This window comes from Oncorhynchus mykiss, chromosome 22, assembly GCF_013265735.2.
Source record: "Oncorhynchus mykiss isolate Arlee chromosome 22, USDA_OmykA_1.1, whole genome shotgun sequence".
Classification (NCBI taxonomy): domain Eukaryota; kingdom Metazoa; phylum Chordata; class Actinopteri; order Salmoniformes; family Salmonidae; genus Oncorhynchus; species Oncorhynchus mykiss.
In genome coordinates, this window is record NC_048586.1 from 15,401,716 (window position 1) to 15,424,433 (window position 22,718).

Sequence of the window (22,718 nt, forward strand, 5' to 3'; positions counted from 1 at the left end):
GCCAGTCGGCGCGCAGAAGACGGCCTTTCATACGTGCGAGCTTTGGTACATCTGGCTGGTGTTGGCTGTTATTATGATGATTGCTCATAATGCAAACGCAAACATTTGTTATCAAATATATATTTTTAAATGTCTTCCGTTATTGTTTACCTGTTGCTTATGTAGAGTACATAAACTAAGGGACACAGGTGTTTACGTGTTATTTACATTAGGTACTTGCTCATGGATTATGGTAAAAGGTACAGTATATTGAAACAAGTACGGTAGTGGTCACGCTTCAAGAAATCGAGAAATCCGGGGGAAAGAGGGCGCACTTGTCTGAAATGGAAAAGCGCCGTGGTAGCTACTATATTGATAAAGAAGTCGGATGCACTTTTGAGCGCTACATCCCGAGGAGTTCGTTCTGCTTGTGACAGCCGGTTAAATGGCGTCCCTTGACAAGATGTATGTCAGAAGAAGTGCAGTATTATCATAAGGAGAGTTATACTTGGAATACGGAGGAGGAATGGAGCGGAAAAGAAGCAGAGGAGGTCTAAGAGAGGAAGAGGGTGAACTTGAGTCGGTTAAAACGGGGGGAAATTGAAATTGTTAAAGAAGAATGGTAGAAAGTGTAACAGAGTGAGTTGAAGACAGGAGGAGAAATGGAAGTGATCGAGGGCGAAGTATCGGAGGTGGTAGGAGTGGTGAAGTTCTCGGGGCCCGAGGCTTGCACTGAGGGTCAGGATAAAGATGAGTCTGTGACAGTAGGAGGGATTTTTTTTTTTAAAGTGGACCCCTTTGATCCATTTGAGGTTTAAGGGTGGGTGAAAACAGAGTTGGATGTTGTGGAATCGCTGAGGGTAACCAGAAGTGGTCTTGTGATAATTGTATGTGTTTCTGCTGGTCAGGGGGAGCGCGGTGTTAAACCTTTTGGTAGGCCGTCATTGTATTTAAGAATGTGTTCTTAACTGACTTGCCTAGTTAAATAAAGGTTAAATAAATAAACAAAATGGGGGCAAGATATGTGAATTGTTTTGCTCTCAAGAAAAGGGTGCCATTGAAATGAGTTATTACTGGGGTTGTTTGGTGCAAAGCAGACAGACAGGGTGGCGTGAGGGGAGAAACAGAAGATTCATTGTCTGTTCTTTTGAGTTTTTATGTTGAGTCTTTGCCGGACAGTGATGTTAGGATATATAAGTTATCCTGTATGAGCTTTTGTGCCGACTACATTACGTTGTTACAGGTGTCAAGCTTATGGGCATGTGGCAGCAGTGTTTAGGAGTGAGGTTCCTAGATGTGAGAAGTGTGCAGAAGAGCATGAGACGAAGAAGTGAGTAGCATTGGGGAAAGTAGTGGTATGTGTTAATTGTAGGGGTATCCATGTGGCTGGGGATCAGAAATGTGCCATGCAAGAGAGGCAGGTTGAGGTTTCCAGGGTTAGAGTAGTGCAGAAGTTGTCATATGGTGAGGCAGCGAAGAAGGGTCAAGGGGGAGGGGATCCTGAGAGGAGTAACAGATCTGTACCAGTACAGAGGGATAGGCCAACAAGTGATATATGTTTCAGTAAGATTGGATTTTTGGCATCTATAGTAATGGTTATCAACTGTACTGCAGGGATGAAACGTAAGTCGCAGAAAATAGCGGTTGTGGTGGCAGCAGCAGAGAGGTATTTTGGTATGCGAGACTTGACATCAGAAGAGTTACAGGGTGTGTTAAGTGGTGGTGTCCCATCATTTCAGACTGTTGGCCTAAAGTAGGAATACATATATTTAAATAGTGGAGTAGGGTATTTATTATTTGAGTCTAGTGTTAGATGGTAGGGTATTTGTTGTGTTTTTTTTTATTTGAAAAATATATATTTTTTGAAGATGTTTTTTTTAATCAAAGTACAAGGGAGTTATACTCCAGTCTAGTAGGTGGCGGTAATGCAACATTTATTGGATGCCAACCGCCTTTAAACATCATCGAAGAATAATAAAAAGTACGGTAGCCTAACACAGCCAACAGACCCAAGTCAAAAATTGATGTAGCCATTTAGCTAGCTGGAGAAGTAAAATAGATAAATTATACTAGTTTGTTTGGTAGGTAGATTTCACTCTAATTCATAATTTGATATAACAAACAAAAAGAGACTTACACCGGTAAACGGCAAGATGTGTTGGGAACGGGATTGACTTGGGCACTGTCCTGTCCCCACGTGAGTAGCACACGCTTTTATAATCATTGTAATTGTCACTGCTAATGCTTGAAAGTCAAGTCCCTGATTTTCCAATGATTAGGTATAGTAACTTACTACTTTACCCGTTATGATAATAATTTGCCAAGTATATTATTTCGTAATATTATAATCATACTGTATAGGCATGCTTGTCAGATATAATTAGGAATATAAAAGGAGGCCATCAGTGTCAGTCAGCTGTGTTGTTGCCGACGTTGTTACTGGATGCATGAATGAATTGTTTCAGCGTGTACCTTAATTTCACATGATTCATTTTGTGGACATACGTATTTATTTTCGCTATAAATTCATATATTCTACAGATGTTTCACTTAAGGAATATGCAGGTAGCTTTCTGTGGACCTGATCTTGGCCCTGGTTAGTTTACCTTCTAAATAGGTGGACTTCCATTGTCACTTGAACTAGGCCGGGTTCTCCATGTCCATGTTTCGGCTCCGAGCTGTGACTGGGAGCCGCTACCTGCGCAGGTTTTTGCATGGGGGAGCAGCGAACCGGGATCATGTTCTGGAGCAGCTTGGCATCTGCTCTGGTGAAGACCAAGTGTTGGAAGTGGTCGGCAAGAACAAGGCCAAGCTGACTGTGAACCATGTTGGCTGTGCCATAGGCATGCTCTGGCATTTCCAGAAGGAGAAGCCACAGATGCTGAGAACGGTTGAGTTCATCAAAAGCCACCCAGAGTTCCTGACTCTCCGGGTGCTGGCTGAGAACAAAATTGAGCTCATGGATGATGTCATGTTGGTGGACATGCTCTACAATGTTCTCAGGTACAGATGTTGACTAAGTGGTGGATAAGCATACATACTTAGTCTTTAAATGTTTGTTTACATTTTCACATCAATGTTGTATTTTCTCATTTGAAGGCTCAATGTGGAACCATCTGATTCTCTTGCTCAGCAATTGGTTTCAGAGGCCTGGCTCAGATTATACAGGTAAATCAATAACGTGTTATTTAGCTATTGAATACTACATACCTAAAGCAGAACCATTATCTTTTAACATGGCGATGTGAGCTGGTGTACAGATGTGGGTTGATTCACTGTTTTTCAGATTTCCAATGCCATCACTGTCCAAGTTTGCTGTCTGTCTAAGTGATCAACATCTGCAGCACAGTCCTCCAATGGGTCAAATCACTGACATTTTGAATCAGAAACTCTCCTCAATTGATGATGCCAGGTACAAAGAAACCAACATAATCAGTACTGGTAAGTCCTTGATACTACTTAATTTTTCAAATTTCTGAACATGTCTCTGCAGGATCCTGACAACCCTGATGGTCAGCGTGTCATCTTTGGTGTCCCCTCATCTGCGGGATAAACTCATCAATAAGGCAGATCATCTCCTTGACACCATGGATCCCTCACATTACAACAACCCCAGGAGGATGGTGCAGTTCCTGCGCAACATCAAGTATAGTTACCGTCCCCTGCTGGAGAAGTGCAACCATATTCTCCTGCGCAATGTTCCCCACCTAAATGCAGAGAACATAAGCATCATCATGGGGCTCTACCAGTCAATACAGTTCAACAACTGTGACTTCCGTCTGGCTGCAAAACAAAGGCTAATGGAACTCGTGGACTCGAGCGCAGACCCTTTCTCATTCACAAAGCTGTTTGTTGCTCTTGGGCCTATGGCAGGGGAGGACACCAAAGAGAGGTAGGTTGAACATTTTAGTATGCCACGGCCATAATCTGTTTCAATAACCTGTATAGTTTTACAACTATGAATCAACTTTGAATCGTGACGCAAGTTCAATTCACAGACTGTTTTTTTCAACTCTTTTACATTGCCTTCAGAAAGTATTCAAACCCCTTGACTTTTTCCACAATTTGTTGTTACAAAGTGGAATTCAAATGAATTTAATTGCTATTATTTTTGTCAACGATCTACACAAAATACTCTGTCAATGTGGAAGAAATGTAATTTATTTTTATCAATGGCAAATAAAACACTAAAGTTTTGATTAGGATATGTATTCAACCCCCTGAGTCAATACATGTCAGAATCACCTTTGGCAGCGACTACATCTGTGAGTCTTTGGCTTTGTGTTTAATAATAACCTTATTGTCCTGCTGAAAGGTGGATTTGTCTCCCAGTGTCTGTTGGAAAGCAGAGTGAACCAGGTTTTCCTCTAGGAATTTGCCTCCGCTTAGCTCTTTCCTTTCTTTATATCCTAGTCCTTGTCGATGACAAGCATACACATAACATGATGCAGACACCACCATGTTTGAAAATAAGAAGAGTGGTACTCATTGTTGTTAGATTTGCCCCAAATATAATGCTTTGTATTCAGGACAAAACATTTCTTTGCCACATGTTTTGCAGTATTACTTTAGCTGTCATTTATGTTAGTATTGTGGAGTAACTACAATGTTGTTGATTCATCCTCTGTTTTCTATCACAGCCATTTAATGCCTTAAATAGTTTAAAATCACCATTGGCCTCAGTGAAATTCCTGAGCGGTTTCCTTCCTTTCCGTCAACTGAGTTAAAAGGACACCTGTGTCTTTGTAGTGACTGGGTGTATTGCTACACCATTTTAAAGTGTAATAACTTCACCATGCTCAAAGGGATAGTCAATTACCTTCTTTGCATGACATTGGAAATCCTCCCGGGTCTTTGACGTTGTATCTGTGATTGAAATTCACTACTCTACTGAGGGATTATACCGATAATTGTAAATGTGTGGTACAGAGGTGGGGTTGTCATTCAAAAATCATGTTAAACACCATGTATGGGACACAGTTAGTCCATTTATCATCCACTTATTATCTGACTTGTTAAACTCATTTTTTTATTCCTGAAGTTATTTAGCCTTGAAATAATAAAGGGGTTGAATCTAGACATTTCAGGTTTTAATTTTTTATTAAATTGTAAACATAATTCCACTTTGAGTTTATGGGGTATTGTGCGTAGATCAGAGACATGTCTACATTTTATCCATTTTAAAATAAAGGCTGAAACAGAAGAAAATGTGGGAAAAGTTGAGGGGTGTGAATACTTTCTGAAAGCACTAACCACTTATCTTTCAGGTTGGAGAGTACAGCACTGCTACTGGCAGAAGATTTTAATGCCCATCAGGCCCTAGCTGTGGCAGAGACACTAGAGGAGATTCAGTGTAGAAACCTGAATCTGATCCAAAAGTAAGTTCATTCTCTGTTGCAGCCATGTTTGAAAGTTGCATGTAGACAGTAGAACTAAGGCAAGTTCCTTTTGTCAGTCAACTTCAGTACAACATACGATGTTGTGTATACATACTACTAACTGTTCCATAGTGGTAGAGCGTGCTCACCCCCTGGATGTTGTGTGCTGAAGTTTGTACATGTTATCATACGTTTTCTGATCACAGACAATTTGTTATTCTTCAATTTGCTAGTGCAATGAGTAAGATGGCTAAGAAAACGACCGAGACGACAGTGGCTAAGCCGGGGTCGATCATGCCCCCAGTCATGCGGTTATAGCATTTCTCTGAAAGATACTCATGATCCATGTGTAGTTTGTCTCGGCTTGTAGCCCACTCAGGCGGCCCTCACTCGAACCAGTCTGTGTGCGCATTTTTACGTACTGTGTACAAGCTCCCTGGAAAGACGTGTAGCATTCTTGAGGAAGCTTGGAATTACAGAAGGCTACTTTCCTTTCCCGGATGCCAGGAAGCGGAGCTGGGTTGGATGGTTGGTACAAATGTCTGCCTGGGCGCAGGGTATGCAGTGGTTGCCCGTGCCCAACCTGTCTCATGTATACTCTGTCGCCGGCAAAGGGAGGCTACTCGAAGAGGGAGGGAGGGAGGCCAGGTTCGGTGGTTGCCTGCCGCCTGGGTCTGTCTCGGTCAAGCACTGCTTGGCTCTCTTCCCAGACTTGTTGATGAAGTGTCCGGTCCCAATGGTGAAGTTGCTGGGGTAGCTCACTTGTTTAGTATACGTAGCGTTACGTCACTTGGTTATTCTAAACGAAACGGGTGTTGAGGTCAAAGATTCTAGCAGGCAAAGCATAGGCTAAAAAGCCTCCTGGCTAACGTTGGCTTGCATGCTTAACCTTCCTTGACTGGAAGTTATTAGCTTTCCCCCGGCATTATGGCAACCCCATTGCTATTTTCAATTCCCGGAGTTCACAGGTGTTAAGTCTTGTCTTCCGTATGCGATGAAAAGTGTTCCTTCTCCATGTTCAGAGACACAGTTATCAAGAGTGGTGGAAATGGAATAACCAATCCCTGGAATAACCAATCCTCTCCCTGTCCACAAGGTGGCGTCCCGCCCCTTCATATGGCATATCAATGGCGCGCGCATATGCAGTGTCGCCCTTGATCATGCGAATGGTGACGTCAGGCTACAATATATGTTATTTTACCTTTATTTAACTAGGCAAGTCAGTTAAGAACAAATTCTTATTTTCAATGACGGCCTATGAACAGTGGGTTAACTGCCTTGTTCAGGGGCAGAACAACAGATTTTTACCTTGTCAGCTCGGGGATTCGATCTTGCTAGTCCAACGCTCTAACCACTAGGCTACCTGTGTGTATGTCTCCCCGCGCTTCTGCAGCATCATCTCGTCGACTGTTCCTGAGGCCTCCGTGCCCGTTTTGAAGAACAAAATATTCTCCCCTTCCAGACGCAGGCACTCTGAGTGGTTCCTATGTCGAAGATCCGGGACTGCTGGTACAGCCGGTATTCCTGGTTACGAAAAGGGATGGACATTACGTTCCATTCTAGACCTTAGTGCCCTCAGCAAGCACCTCAGTCTACTCAGAATGCTCATGAGCTGCCGGCTAATACAGCAATTGGTGGCGGAGTCTAGAGGGCAAGCAATGTTACACACATCCATGCTACTGGCCCGTATTCAGTATCTAGGCTTCATAAGAAACCAGAAAAAAGGCTGTCTGACTCCATCTCAGCGCATTCTGTTTCTGGGTCTCGAGCTAGACTCACGTGTGTATCTCACTTTTCTATCCCCACACAGGGTGTCTGAGTTCGAGCTCTGCATAGACACATTTTGGCTGGGTCACACAGTGCGTTTTCGCCAGTCCCTATGCCTACAGGGGATAATGGCTTCTGTGATAGAAGTCGTTCCCGTAGGGCTATTGTTGATAAGGCCCTTCCAGCGTTGCGTGCTAGCCACTCACCTGGACATGTCTCACAGCTTAAGCCAGTCGCTTTGGTTGTTCCTGTCAGGCCTCCAGGCCATGGCCAAGTGGTGGGTCCCTCTGCTATTGTTAGGGGGCTCCCATGGGCTGAGTTATATCCTGCAAGGTGATTACGACAGATGCATTCCTCTGAGGGTGGGGTGCTCTGTACGAAGGCAGCTCGATTCGGGGGGTATGGACACTGGTGCAGAACACACTGCATGTTAATTACCCGTAGTATCTGTGGCACTGGCGCGTCTTCCTGTTTTCATCTGGGGCACTGGCGCTTCTTCCTGTTTTCATCTGGCTGGTCAGAACCGACTATGTCAGTGGTGGCATGCATCAACAGATGGGGAGAGAATCTCTCTCCCGCCTAACCTTGGATTGCTCCCTATTGCTGGGGAGCAGGGCGCACATGCTTTGGGCAACGCATGTTCCCGGTTGCTTCAACTCAGGTGCAGATCTTTTATCCAGATGGGGCCCTGTCCCTCAGGAGTGGAGGCTCTCCCAGGTATGAGACAATTTTGTCAGGGCCGACGTATTTTTATGCATCGCGAGGAAACGCACTCATCTATTTTTCTCGATAAGGGAACCCGGGTGCCCCGTTGGGAACTGGTGCACCAGTGGCCTCGTACCCTCCTTTACGCAGTTCCACCACTGGTTCTGATTCAGCCCACGTTGGAGTGGGTGCATCGGGAGGGCTTACCATTGATTCTCGTGGCTCCCCGTTTGCCCAGGCAGCCGTTGCGATCATTCACCTTTTTTAGACGAGGACTCGTGGAAACTTGTTGTTCCAGATGCACAGGCAGGTTTGGCAAGCAAGGCCCGAGATTTGGTTCCTATGAGCCTGGCCCCTAAGATGGACAATTATTGCTACAATTCAGTCTGCAAAGGTGGTTGAATGGCACACAAATGGGCCACAGGATCTCGTCACGGGTATCTGTTCATTCAAATTGCCATCGATAAAATGCAATTGTGTTCATTGTCGCCTGTAGCTTATGCCTTAACCCCACTGCCACCATGGGGCACTCGGTTCACAACAAAGACATCAGCAAACCGCTCACCCACACGATGCCATACACTTGGTCTGCGGTTGTCAGGCAGGTTGGACGTATTGCCAAATTCTCTAAAACGATGTTGGAGGTGACTTATGGTAGAGAAATGAACATGAAATTCTCTGTCGACAGCTCTGGTGGTTATTCCTGCAGTAAGCATGCCAATTGCAGACTCAACTTGAGACATCTGCGACATTATGTTGTGTGACAAAACTGCACATTTTAATGGCCTTTTATTGTCCCCAGCACAAAGTGCACCTGTGTAATGATCATGCTGTTTAATCAGCCTCTTGCTATGCAAAGGAGGAATGCTCACTAACAGGGATGTAAACAAATTTGTGCCAAAAATGAGACATTTCTGGGATCTTCTATTTCAGCTAATTAAACATGGGACCACACTTTGCGTTTTATATTTTTGTTCAGTGTAGTATCCGTAGGGTTCGGCTTGTGGCATGATATATTTCCCTATAGTATGTTGTACCGAAGTTGACTGACTGACTGAAAGAGACCATATAACTTTAACTAATGTTCGTTCACTGAAGGAGGGAAACGTGGTGCAAAACCTGTTTGCTCCCGCACCGCCCGTTGCTGGGCTCGGTGACGAGTGGTATTAAATTGAAGGAATGAATCCGAGCCTCACGCTTATCACCTGTGGAAGGCGGGGCTTCCAGCGAGGTGCAGATTACATTGGCCTTGTCAAGTGTGATTGTAGATCCTTCAACCAAAGTTGCGAGAGTGCGACTCTCCATCGTATGTTGTACCTCGTTTCCCCTCCTTCAGGGAACAGTAGTTATAGTCATAATGTAACATTGTCTCTTTACAGGATTGCATCAGTAGTCCACAAGAACCTGCATGTCTACAAGCCCATGGAGATAGCCAGGATCACACAAGCCCTGATCCTGCTGCATTACCAGAGTCCAGAGCTCTTCACTAAATTAAGGAACATTCTGGTTCAGTGAGTAATTATTCAAAATAATTCTTTGCCCACCAAGCTCCTTTGTGTGTAGACGGGTCACTCTTATTGCATACTATACAGTATGAGTAAGCTAATACAACTTCTTCTCACAGGTTCTTGCTGAACAGTGTCTACCCATATGAAGTGACCATGCTGACTCGTGTTCTCTCCATGCTGCCTTCACCTCGACTCGACGAAGGCGTCGTTTCACGGGTGGAGGCAGTGCTGCCCCAGTGTAATCTGAATGACCTGAACACCTTTGCAATGGCCGTCGCTAAGTGGGTGCGAAATGACCCGTCCTACCGACACAGCACGCCCAGCAAGTATGTGCGTCTGCTACAGACACTGAACCGCTGCGGGCATGAGCGTCTGCGCAAGGCTGATCGCCTGGACTTGGTGTTGGAGGAGCTCAAGTACATGTCAGGGGAATGGTTTGAGGAGATGCTGCTGGAGGAGACCATGGTTACACTCCAGAGGTTGGAGGACCAGATATCCTGGACCAATGTGCCTGAGATGGCCCTTTTCCTGACCAGGACTAATCACCTCTGTACTCCATTAATGGACCGCATCGCTAGCGTGGCCATGGAGAATATCAACAAGGTACTTTGAGACATGACACCTTTTATTTCACATTAGGGAATACTGTTGTATTGCCTGTATATATGTAGAGACAGAATGTAAGTCCTGTACTATAACTATTTTTTTCCCCCCTCTGTCCTGAAGATCCACTACTCAGCGACTTATGCCACCTTGCTGCCCTTTGCCGTACTGAATTATGATCCACCAGGAGTGGACGAGCTGTTTGACATCTGCATTCAGCGCGTCATACCTCATATCAGTAAGTGATTGTGGATTATGCTACATCTTTTGTATTTGGAACTCAATAGGACCAGCCACATGTATTGTTCGTCTTCCTCCAGGTTCCTTTGACCCCCATCTGCTTGTGCTTCTCGCGTATGCCCTGGCTGTGGCTGACTGCTTCCCGGAGGACCTGGTTCGAGAAATCTTCAATGTGAATTTCCTTGCCAAGCTGGATTCCCAGTTAGAAAGTATGTTATCGGATCATATTAGAAATGTGTGAATGAATGCAAACTTGTATCCTGTTTCCCTTACTATCAACAAAAAAAAAGCTAATCAAGGTTGAATTGTATACAAATGCAAAACAATATACATTCGGTGGCCAGTTTACTAGGTATACCAACCTAGTCATGGGTTGGACCCCCCCCCCATTGCCATTACCATTACACCACTGCCACCAGCCTGTATCGTTGACACCAGGCAGGATGGAGCCAAATCCTGAGACTGCCATTGGTATGACTCAACAGGAACCAGGATTCGTCGGACCAGGCAACGTTTTTCCACTCTTCAGTTGTCCAGTGTTGGTGATCGCGTGCTCACTAGAGCCGCATATTCTTGTTTTTATCTCATAGGAGGAACCCAGTGTGGCTGCAAAAGCCCATTCATGACAATGACTGACGAGTTGTGTGTTTCCGAGATGCCGTTCTGCACACCGTTGTACTGCGCCGTTGTTTGCCTGCTTGTAGCCTGCCTGTTAGCTCGCACGATTCTTGCCATTCTCCTTCGACCTCTCATCGAGCTGTTTTCGCCAACAGGACTGCTGCTGACTGGATGTTTTTTGTTTGTCGCGTCATTCTCGGCAGACCGTAGACACTGTCTGTTAACCACAACAAGGTTCCAGTTTTTAACAACGTTTACTCAGCCGTATTAGCACAATACAAGGTTGCCATTGCACCCAGGCCAGGTTCATCAACAACGAGACTCCTGCGCAGGCGCACTAATAACAGAGTGATAGGGATACTTAACACTGTCATGTGTGAAAAGCACAGGAGGTTAGCCGTTTCTGAGATAATGGAACCTGCGCGTCTGACTCCGGCGATCATACCACGCTCACAGTTTTGCCCATTCTAACATTCAATGCCTCGATGCCTGTCTGCCTGCTTTATATAGCAAGCCATGGCCACATGACTCACTGTTTGTAGGAGCGAACCATTTTCGTGAACGGGGTGGTGTACTGAATAAACTGGTGTGTAGTATAAAAAGGCACATGACTCACTGTTTGTAGGAGCGAACCATTTTCGTGAACGGGGTGGTGTACCGAATAAACTGGTGTGTAGTATAAAAGGTTGAATATTATGAGATGAGGCTGGTGGGATAAGCATAACTCTTTTGTGGTAGCCCTGCCTGACGCCCTCAACAAGCGGATCCGCCTGCGTCTCATGGAGCTAAATCGGGCTGTGTGTCTGGAGTGTCCAGAGTCCCAGGTTCCCTGGTTCCACGAGCGTTACTGCCTCCAGTTACAGAAGAAAGGTGAGCTGATACATTCATTTGTGGATTGCCCCATTTCCTACATCACAAATGTTGAGGGGTCTAATTTCATGCTTACTTTTGTCAGGGAATGGTTCCATCAGTCCTGTCCAACAACAAATCCACAAAATGCTTGGGGAAGTTCTTGGAGGGATTAATTGTGCCAGAGTGGCATTGCTCACTACTTATTTCTACACAGTAGGTGGGTAATACACAGGATTGGATTGTGGCATGTTTGACAGCAGTTGGCTCCTCCCTTACAAAAAAAGATTGCAGCCAGGGTGCTGCAAATACTGCGTCCAGAATTTAAAAAAATAATTGCTGCAGTAATTTTGCAGTGTAACTGTAGTTATAGTGCCGTTCAACTAGTTACACTGCATGTATTCTGCAGTCGTTGCGTCCAAAATACCATAGTCGACTGCAGTTTCTGCACTTTTACTGCAGCTTCAAACTGGCAATCTTTTTTTTTGTAAGGGCTGAGTCCTGACCGTGTGTTATGTTAGTCGATTGGTATTACACTAAAAAGTTAAATCAAATGTGTCTGTCACCTGTTCTAGTTGTGATCTATATTTCATCTTATCTCCCTAGACTTTGAATGTGTTCTGGACAGACACCACCAGGCGGTGGCCTACAGTGAGCAGAGTCAGCTGCAGATATCTGAAGATGGGAAGGTCCGCTGGGGTTCTGACTCTGTCGGGAAGGATCGGAGTGAGGTCCCTCCAGGGGCACAACGGTAGGAAACTTTATTGGTAGATTTTAGAACGTTTGGTTGAAAACGTTTTGCCGATGTACTGTTATCATGGGTAAACACATTGAAAATTATGATTTTTTTCCTTTTTCCACATACTCAGTGTTGCTGTGGACTTCTTGGATTCCAAATCATTCTGCAAAAACTCTCGTCACATGAAAGGGGAAGCCATGATGAGAAAGAGACATCTGGAGATTCTGGGATATCATGTTGTCCAGGTATGTGTGTGAAATATCATGTCTGTCCTTTTCAGTGGTATTACTGTGTATATAAAATTGTACGTCACTGATGAATGGTAATGCCATTTAAACAGATCCCTCATTTTGAATGGAACTCTATGGAGCTCTCCACACAGGATGCATGGAAGGAATACCTTCGGAAGAAGATATTTACCGGGCTTCCCTGAAGCACCTAGATGTTGAATGAAGGACACGTGTTATATTGCTTTTGCTACTGAACTGTGAGAGGAAAAAGTCTGCCTTTTAGAAATGGATATTTGCAGGCAGGTCATTGACTATTATTCTTTTAAGCATCAGATGTTTATCAAGTGCTCCTTATTGCCAACTCCAAATCCTAAAGTGGACATGGAGCTACCTCACCTCCTGCCAAGAAAAAAAATGTATCAGGCTTTTTATATGAACTGTGTCATTTGTCAAATAATAATAATTGTTTGTAATAAAAAAAAAATGTAAAAGCTTTTTTTTGGTGGTTTTGATTCCGCCAATGAATCTGTTCCACATAAATATAATACATTGAGCAGGAAGACAAACCTTTAAGGTACAAACTTTACTTTCTTGCCCTTTTTTGTACCCTGTTTTGTTCTGCTACCATGCTGTGTTGCTGCCATGCTATGTTGTCTTAGATCTCTCTTTATGTTGTGTTGTCTCTCTTGTCGTGATGTGTGTGTGTGTTGTCCTATTTTTTTTTTGCTGCAGCCCCCGTCCCTGCAGGAGGTCTTTATCCTTTTGGTAGCTGGTCATTGTAGATAATAATTTTTTCTAAACTGTCTTGCCTTGTTAAATAAAGGTTCAATAAACTTTACAAAGACGGGCAACAAAATACAATATTATGGTGGGTTACAATCCTGAAGGATCTGGATAAGTCACTTTTAAATAAATACTTTTCTCAGTCCTCCATGTTACATCTAGACAGTACATATTGTGTTCTTGTTCATAATTTAGGCATTTTGGCGGCATTGAGGCGCATACACACAGGAGGCCCCTGCGGCATAACGCATCTCTTTGAGCATTCCGGTCCATTCACTTTTATCCTCCTCATACCTGCCACAGGAGAAAAGAGAAGTTAGATGTTATACCCAGTGTTATACCCAGTGAGCAGGCTGTTACTGAGTGAGTAAATGGGGGGGGGGGGCGTTGAGGGCACTGGTTGAGAGAGTGCTGCAGTAGAGACAGCTGAGTCATGAGACAGAGCAGCAAACACACACCAGTTGTATGTAGGCTATTTAGATTTGTCCTGTTGGAGACACCCCTTTCCATAAAACATTAACGCACACGAGCGCTCTTTAGAAAAATTCACTCAGAGGTGGTTTAAAGTAAACTGCATTCTAATGTCGACTTTCCTTATGGATAACCGTATCAAGCTAAGAGTTTTATCATGCTCAGTTCTAGGGTCTGGAGAGCTGCACGAGTGTAAAATTGAAATGGAAGTTATGGAACTCCCTTGTGTGCTTGGGTTATGGGGAAAAAGTCCACAATGAAAATGACATTAAATATGGAGAATGATGGGCTGCATTTGTTAACCATCAAGTAGGCTATTCATTTATATGCCATTGCAGTCTACTGTAGCCTACCATTTCATACAATAAATATACATTGAAATGACGAAATCACTGGAGTCATTGCTAATCAATTTGTGCCACTTGTGTAGCCTACCTGGAGCTGGAAAACGGATTGAATAAATAGCATATAACTCAGTTTGTGGTTGTAGCCTTGTGTTATTATGCAAGTATTAATGGCCATGTTTAGTTAATTAAATTGGAAGTTATCAATTGTGGTCATGTTCACAGCTCTATAGCAAATGTATAATTTTCCACATTTAATGTCAGTTTCATTGTGGACTTTTCCCTGAAATTAGATGTTGGCCTATCAGGGGCTATAGGCTACCTGCATCTAGCTCAGCAAACCATGGCAAAATTGAATCGCAATTATAAAGCCAGATTTTAGTCAGTAGCCTATGCGTATTGAAATAAGTAAATCTCACAAATAGGCAATTTATAAGGGTTTGTAGTTTTAACATCTGGCACATAACAGCACCATTGCCAGAAAATAGCCATAAACATTTGTTTTTTTAAGGGTTGTCCAAGTATTTCTTGCACAGAGATTTTGAGATCCTCTGTTCAACTTTCATCCCTAAAACTCTCCTGTCGGATTTATCTATAGTTATGCATTAGCTCAAACAGGATTTATCAGCAATTATAAACGGGGTGGTTTGAGCCCTTAATGCTGATTGGTTGAAAGCCGTGTACCACATCAATTACAAAAACATACTTTACAGTTGTAATTACGTTGGTAACCAGTTTATACAGTGCCTTGCAAAATTATTCATCCCCCTTGGCTTTTTCCTATTTTGTTGCATTACAACTTGTAATTTAAATTGATTTTTATTTGGATTTCATGTAATGGACATACAGTCGTGGCCAAAAGTTTTGAGAATGACAAATATTAATTTTCACAAAGTCTGCTGCCTCAGTATCTTTAGATTTTTTTGTCAGATGTTACTATGGAATACTGAAGTATAATTACAAGCATTTCATAAGTGTCAAAGACTTTTATTGACAATTACATGAAGTTGATGCAGAGTCAATATTTGCAGTGTTGACCATTCTTTTTCAAGACCTCTGCAATCCGCCCTGGCATGCTGTCAATTAACTTCTTGGCCACATCCTGACTGATGGCAGCCCATTCTTGCATAATCAATGCTTGGAGTTTGTCAGAATTTGTGGGTTTTTGTTTGTCCACCCGCCTCTTGAGGAGTTCTCAATGGGATTAAAGTCTGGGGTGTTTCCTGGCCATGGTCCAACAAAATCAATGTTTTGTTCCCCGAGTCACTTAGTTATCACTTTTGCCTTGTCACCAAACTGTTCCTGGATGGTTGAGAGAAGTTGCTCTCTGAGGATGTGTTGGTACCATTCTTTATTCATGGCTGTGTTCTTAGGCAAAATTGTGAGTGAGCCCATACATGAATGAAGTGAAATGACAAAAATGACTTGTTTTTTAAAAATTCTAAAAAAGAAAAAACAGAAAAGTAGTGCATGCATATGTATTCACCACCTTTGATATGAAGCCCCTAAATAAGATCTGGTGCAACCAATTACCTTCAGAAGTCACATAATTAGTTAGATTGCACACAGGTGGACACTATTTAAGTGTCACATGATCTGTCACATGATCTCAGTATATATACTCTTGTTCAAAAAGGCCCCAGTCTGCAACACCACTTAGCAAGGGGCACCATGAAGACCAAAGAGCTCTCCAAACAAGTCAGGGACAGAGTTATGGAGAAGTACAGATCAGGGTTGGGTTATAAAAAAATATCTGAAACTTTGAACATCCCACGAAGCACCATTACATCCATTATTAAAAAATGGAAAGAATATGGCACAACAACAAACCTGCCAAGAGAGGGCTGCTCACCAAAACTCACGGACCATGCAAGGAGGGCATTAATCAGAGAGGCAACAAAGAGACCAAAAATAACCCTGAAGGAGCTGCAAAACTCCATAGCGGAGATTGGAGTATCTGTCCACAGGACCACTTTAAGCCGTATGCTCCACAGAGCTGGGCTTTGCGGAAGAGTGTCCAGAAAATAAGCCATTGCTTAAAGAAAAAAATAAGCAAACACGTTTGGTGTTCGCCAAAAAGCATGTGGGAGACTCCCCAAACATATGGAAGAAGGTACTCTTGTCAGATGAGACTAAAACTGACCTTTCATCACCCCGAGAACATCATCCCCACAGTGAAGCATGGTGGTGGCAGCATCATGCTGTGGGGATGTTTTTAATCGGCAGGGACTGGGAACCGAGCTAAATACAGGGAAATTCTTGAGGGAAACCTGTTTCAGTCTTCCAGAGATTTGAGACCGGGATGGAGGTTCACCTTCCAGCAGAACAATGACCCTAAGCATACTGCTAAAGAAACACTGGTTTAAAGGGAAACATTTAAATGTCTTGGAATGGCCTAGTCAAAGCCCAGACTTCAATCCAATTGAGAATCTGTGGTATGTCTTAAAGATTGCTGTACACCAGCAGAACCCATCCAACTTGAAGGAGCTGGAGCAGTTTTGCCTTGAAGAATGGGCAAAAATCAGAGTGGCTAGATGTGCCAAGCTTATAGAGACATACCCCAAGAGACTTGCATCTGTAATTGCTGCAAAAGGTGGCTCTACAAAGTATTGACTTTGGGGGGGTGAATAGTTATGCGCGCTCAAGTTTTCTGTTTTTTTGTCTTATTTCTTGTTTGTTTCACAATAAAATATATTTTGCATCTTCAAAGTGGTAGGCATGTTGTGTAAATCAAATGATACAAACCCCCCAAAAATCTATTTTATTTCCAGGTTGTAAGGCAACAAAATAGGAAAAATGCCAAGGGGGTGAATACTTTCGCAAGCCACTGTAATAGCAATAAGGCACATCAGGGGTTTGTGGTGTAGCCAATATACCACGGCTAAGGGCTATGTCCTAAGAACAGCCCTTAGCCGTGGTATATTTGCCATATACCACACCTCGAGCCTTGTTGCTTAATCATAGCAGTCAAAACTAGTTAAATCAACATCCATTGATGGAAAATGATCTGGAGAGTTTAATAAGAACAATGTATCTTTTTTCTTGACATTTATTCTTAAACTCGCAATAATTATAATTTGATGGAAAACCAAATGTAGCTTCTTAGCCTATGTTAACGACATCGATATTCCTTCTTAATTTGCTTAATAATATTATGGGAAAAGGGTTAATTGGTTTATATGTGGCAACTCCTCTCGCTGCAAATTTGTTTTGGGGAGCGGGTTTTCAGAGGTCATTGGTCTAGAAATTATAGGGAGACCTGGCAACCCTGGTTATACCTTTGGTACTGAGTATACAGTAAGTGGCAGTGAAACCATTTGTACATCAGAAATGATCAACTTATCAAGGGTATTTTAATATAGAGCATCTCTAAAGATAGCAGAGTACAGTGCATTCGGAAAGTATTCAGACCCCTTTCCTTTTCCACATTTTGTTACGTTAAAGCCTTATTCTAAAATGTATTAAATATATTTTTTTTCTCAATCTACACACAATACCCCATAATGACAAAGCGAAAACAGGTTTTACGTTTTTTTGGCAAATGTATTACAATTAAAAAACAAATACCTTATTTACATAAGTATTCAGACCCTTTGCTATGAGACTCGAAATTGAGCTCAGGTGCATCCTGTTTCCATTGATCATCCTTGAGATGTTTCTACAACTGTGTCCACCTGTGGTAAATTCAATTGATTGGAAATCATTTGGAAAGGCACACACAGTTGAAAGTGCATGTCAGAGGAAAAGTTGTCCGGAGAGCTCTGAGACAGGATTGTGTCGATGCACAGATCTGGGGAAGGTTTCCCAACTTTTTTTGAAGCATTGAAGGTCCCCAAGAACACAATGGCTTCCATCATTCTTAAATGGAAGAAGTTTGGAACCACCAAGACTCTTCCTAGAGCTGGCCGCACGGCCAAACTGATCCAATCGGGGGAGAAGGGCCTTAGTCAGGGAGATGACCAAGAACCATATGGTCACTCTGACAGAGCTCCAGAGTTCCTCTGTGGAGATGGGAGAACCTTCCAGAAGGACAACCATCTCTGCAGCACTCCACCAATCAGGCCTTATGGTAGAGTGGCCAGACAGAAGCCACTCCTCAGTAAAAGGCACATGACAGCCCATCCCGTCTGGAGGAAACCTGGCACCATTCTTACGGTGAATCATGGTGGTGGAAGCATCATGCTGTGGCAATGTTTTTCAGTAACAGGAACTGGGAGACGAGTGGGGATTGAGGTAAAGATGAACGGGCAAAGTACAGAGAGATCCTTGATGAAAACCTGCTCCAGAGTGCTCAGGACCTCAGACTGGGTCGAAGGTTTACCTTCCAACAGGACAATGACCCTAAGCACACGGCCAAGACAACGCAGGAATGACTTCTGGACAAGTCTCAATGTGCTTGTGGCCCAGCCAGAGCCCGGACTTGAACCCGATACAGGTTCGAGCCCAGTATGGGACAGTGGAGGAAGCTAAATTGTTAGCAGCACACTGACCCCTGCTACACCTATACCGGCATACTGTATTAGTAAAAGTATCAAATATTTAAGAAGTATTTTTTGCAAGCTTATATCTCTGGAGACCTGAAAATAGCTGTGCAGCGACGCTCCCCATCCAACCTGACAGAGCCTGAGAGGATCTGCAGAGAATGGGAGAAACTCCCCAAATACAGGTGTGGCAAGCTTGTAGCGTCATACCCATGAAGAGTTGAGGCTGTAATCACTGCCAAAGGTGCTTCAACAAAGTATTGAGTAAAGGGTCTGAATACTTACAGTATGTAAATGTGATATTTCAGTTTTTTATTTTTAATACATTTGCAAAAATGTCTTTTTGCTTTGTCATTATGGGGTATTGCCTGTAGATTGATCAGGGGATTTTTTTTGTTTTAATCTATTTTAGAATAAGGCTGTAACGTAACAAAATTGTGAAACATTCAATGGGTCTGACTACTTTCTGAATGTACTGTATATGGGATTGGATGAAATTTGCGTACTAGTTAATCACTTACTGCCAGACGTCAATGATTTCCGTAGGGGCAACTTTGTCGTCCTCCGTCGCCACAATGGTAAAGCCTCCAATGGCATACAGCAATCCTCCACTACTGACCAGGTTCACGGAGCTCCTCTCCTGGGGGAAATCTGTGAAGGGCACCCACCTGGAAAGGGGATCATTGTTAACTGAATGGCTCTGTTGTTAGATTGTTGCTAATCATAGCCTACAGACTACAATGTCAATGCACATACTTGTTGTTTCCAAAGTCATATGCTTCAGATGCAGCGGTGACACCATCTTCATTGACCCCTCCAGTCACCACAATCTTCCCATTGTGAACGACTGCCCCAAACATGGATCTTGCCATTTTCATAGCAGACAGCTCCTTCCATTCTGACTTCTTGTGGTTGTACGCAAACATCTTATTGGTTGCTTTGCTTACATAGAAAAAAGGATGGGAAATCACATTTAGGAACACAGGGATAAACCATTGTCTCAATGAGGATTATAAAACGACACAAACTCTACTACTACTATTTTAAACCTTTTGTAACGAAGTTAAGAACGTGCCATAAGCTCACTACACCAGTCAGCTTGAAATGTCACGGATGGCGCTATACAATCGGTCATTTTTGGGTGGCACAACTGTTGGAACGTTGTTAAGGAGTGCGGTCACTTGTGTTGCGAAGCATAGGATCACTGGTTCTAGCCCAGTATGGGGCAGTCGGACAGGGGAGGAAGCTAAATTGTTAGCAGCACACTGACCCCTGCTACACCTATACCAGCATACTGTATTAGTAAAAGTATCAAATATTTAAGAAGTGTTTTTTGCAAGCTTACTTGTCATCTGTCTTCCCTCCGATACAGTACACCAACCCATTCTGGGATACAACACTATGACCATGGATTTTCAGAGGCAGCTTTTTGGTCTCAGCCCACTTCATTGCCCTGGGCAGCAGATAGTAAGGACAAAACATGTGTTTAAGGCTCCTTACTCATTTAGTGACAGGTATTAAGTGTGGGAATATATGAACTCAGCCAAGTTTATAATACTTACTCAACATCATAGCACATTACAGAGTCAAGAGACACGTTGGACTGTAGATCTTTACCAGCTACAGCAAACAATTTATTGCCAAATTCTCCCATACTGAACAGACATCTGGGAGAGGGCATAGGGGGCAGAGCTATCCAATCAGCAGCAAGGATATCCAGCTGAAAAAAGAACCTGATATTAGAATATTCCAGTCATGAAGCCGTCTATGGATGGTTTTCATTTTCTGATGGTCAGAGAACGTTCCTTGCTCATAGCATTACACATGGTCCTAGTTTAAACGTATATCATTGGTATAAAAATATTTAGCTTCTATATAGCAAATGGCACGTATGTACAGTTTATAGATTGTGTGTAGGCCTGTCTCCCACTTGAATCTTCTCTTTGTGCTTGACTGGGTTCAAATGCCTTCCATTTAATTTTTCTGTATGTATTTATCTGTATATTTTATTATTTTATTGCTCTAGGGTTATAGTTATTGCTTTGATAACCTTATTTACTATTATGTATTGATTTATTCTCCACTCCTTATGTGGTATGTACTGCACAGAACTGAAGAAATATCACTGAATTATCACAGTGAATTATTGTAATGTTTGTTTATGTGTCAATTAACCCCATAAGGGATGGGTTGCCAATTGGCGATTTGGCACGAAAATAAAATGTCATTCATATTAATTAATTCATTTGGTAGTGAATGTCCTTAGGAAGTGAAAAAACATGGCTTCTTACCTGATAAAAGTAGCACTGTAATGGAGCTTCTTTATCTTCTTCATCGACAAACAATCCTCCCAGGATAAAGAGATCATTCTTCTCTTACGTCAGGCTGACATGGTTGTGTGGTATCTGCTCAGTCAATGCAGCAAGGAAGCATTCGTTCTCAACGCCATCATAGGCCACTGCAGCAGTGTCGTTGATCATCAACACAAGATCCTTGGAATACATACCAACTCTCTTGATATCATTCAGGTAACTAGGTAACCTGTTATCCTCTTCTACTTCACCATTAGATGCATCCTTCCCTAACTCTCCTGTCTTCTTTTCGGGGAGTTTCCCAGAAAAGGAATCTTTGATCACTTTGATTTTTTTGAGGAGCTCAGGGTCAGACTTGATGATGTCATCCTTTTCCACTTTCTCATTGAAGTACTTCTCTGGGAGTAAACGGAAACGGACGCAGCCAAAGGCCTCATCCAGAGTCTTGACACGGTTCTCCTTGTCTTTTCGAATCCATTTCATCAGGGATTCAAACACCACCTCCTCCTTTTCTACACTGAGAGAGTCTGCTCCGATGACAGCAAAAAGTTCATGAGAAGCCAGCTCTAAGAAGTCATCCTCCTTGGCCAGGGTTTCAAAACGATCTGCAATGTAGTCTCGACTTGCCAATGCCAGTCTAGGACAGTTGAGCACCAGTGCCATTCTGAATATGGCCATACAGTTACCCGGGGACAGCTTCTTCTGTAGGAAATTTGCACACACAGTGAACACTGAGGGGATCTGGAAACGGTTTGCCACAGCAAAGATATCCTGCACATTGTCGTCTGTGATGTCAATCTCTGCTGAATACATGTAATTCACAATCATCTCCATGATTGTGGGATCCAAATTCTCCAGAACGACCTCCTTATCCATTTCCTTAGCGTCACCTGAGATGTAAAGCTCTCGGAAATAAGGACTACAGGCTGCCAAAATGAGTCTATGACAGGGCAAGCTTCTATCTCCCACTTTCAGAATGCAGTCAATAAGCTTGTTCTTGTTCAGAAGCTCTTTCAGGCCATCCTGGAGCAGGGTGCTCTGAAACAGGCGCAGATCTTCCCTTACGGCTTTCGGATCCATGCTGTAAGAAATGTGACTTGACAAAGGATATGGATGCAACTCTCAACACTGTCCCAGCTGGACTAAGCAGTATTGAGCCCCAGATCGGAAGACCCTTCAATATAACTTTGGCCCTCTAAATATAGCCAACCACCCCTTTCAGGAAGCATTTATGTTGGCCAAATCGGAAAGCAGTCTGTTTCACACAGCTGTCGCAGAGTGAAAGGAACAACTGTGCACTTTTGTCACTGTGATAGTTAGCTGTTAGTAACGTCATAGGACTAGACACAACATGTGTAACAGTGACCGGTGCAGTTTTACGTAGTGATAAAATCTTCATATTCAGTCACGTTTTAGGAAAGAACATCCTAGATCATAAGGGTTCGCCCGTTTATCACTTATGACAAATCCTTGATGTATAATCAGTTATTGTATCATTAAAAGTATGTCAAACTGAAAATTAAGATGGAAGTGGACTTTAAAGTCCACTGACGCTGTAATCACATCTTTGATAGAAATTAATATGATCCCTTTTTAGTCCTGAAAATCTTTGGTGATTCATTTGTGTGTGACTCATTGAGCATGTTTTATATTTAAATGTGAGTAAATTTCCAAGGGACTGACCGTCCTCGTACGAAGGGTCAATGAGCAG

At 43.0% G+C, this 22,718-nt stretch overlaps 2 protein-coding genes across 6 annotated transcripts; one reads left to right on the plus strand and one right to left on the minus strand.

The window, feature by feature from the left end:
• The first annotated feature begins 76 nt into the window (after positions 1-76).
• fastkd1 (FAST kinase domains 1) lies at positions 77-13,405 on the plus strand. 5 transcript variants are annotated; one of them, XM_021579065.2, is made up of 15 exons: positions 77-2,176; positions 2,521-2,982; positions 3,079-3,147; positions 3,266-3,391; positions 3,473-3,871; positions 5,247-5,357; positions 9,209-9,340; positions 9,454-9,940; positions 10,064-10,178; positions 10,261-10,389; positions 11,537-11,668; positions 11,754-11,867; positions 12,254-12,398; positions 12,517-12,631; positions 12,727-13,405. In XM_021579065.2, exons 2-15 carry the CDS (start codon positions 2,636-2,638, stop codon positions 12,817-12,819), a joined length of 2,514 nt encoding a protein of 837 aa, XP_021434740.1. In that variant the 5' UTR covers positions 77-2,176; positions 2,521-2,635; the 3' UTR covers positions 12,820-13,405. The 5 variants fall into 5 exon arrangements, with proteins under 5 accessions (XP_021434740.1, XP_036814727.1, XP_036814726.1 ...); XM_036958832.1 differs by having other exon boundaries at positions 2,823-2,982; XM_021579066.2 differs by having other exon boundaries at positions 1,977-2,176; positions 2,624-2,982; positions 12,727-13,117.
• Positions 13,185-22,087, minus strand: klhl41a (kelch-like family member 41a). The gene is given in 7 exon segments (XM_021579068.2): positions 13,185-13,620; positions 13,622-13,693; positions 19,217-19,363; positions 19,452-19,637; positions 20,041-20,148; positions 20,258-20,415; positions 20,987-22,087. Coding segments are annotated over 7 exon segments (1,809 nt in total). The 3' UTR covers positions 13,185-13,583.
• Positions 22,088-22,718: the final 631 nt, after the last annotated feature.

Bases quoted from the DNA above. Each gene is read 5' to 3' on its own strand.
- fastkd1 (XM_021579065.2), top strand. From the start codon at position 2,636: ATGTCCATGTTTCGGCTCCGAGCTGTGACTGGGAGCCGCTACCTGCGC. The intron at 3,392-3,472 runs GTACAAAGAAAC...ATGTCTCTGCAG, and splicing joins TCCTCAATTGATGATGCCAG to GATCCTGACAACCCTGATGG. The intron at 3,872-5,246 runs GTAGGTTGAACA...CTTATCTTTCAG, and splicing joins GGGGAGGACACCAAAGAGAG to GTTGGAGAGTACAGCACTGC.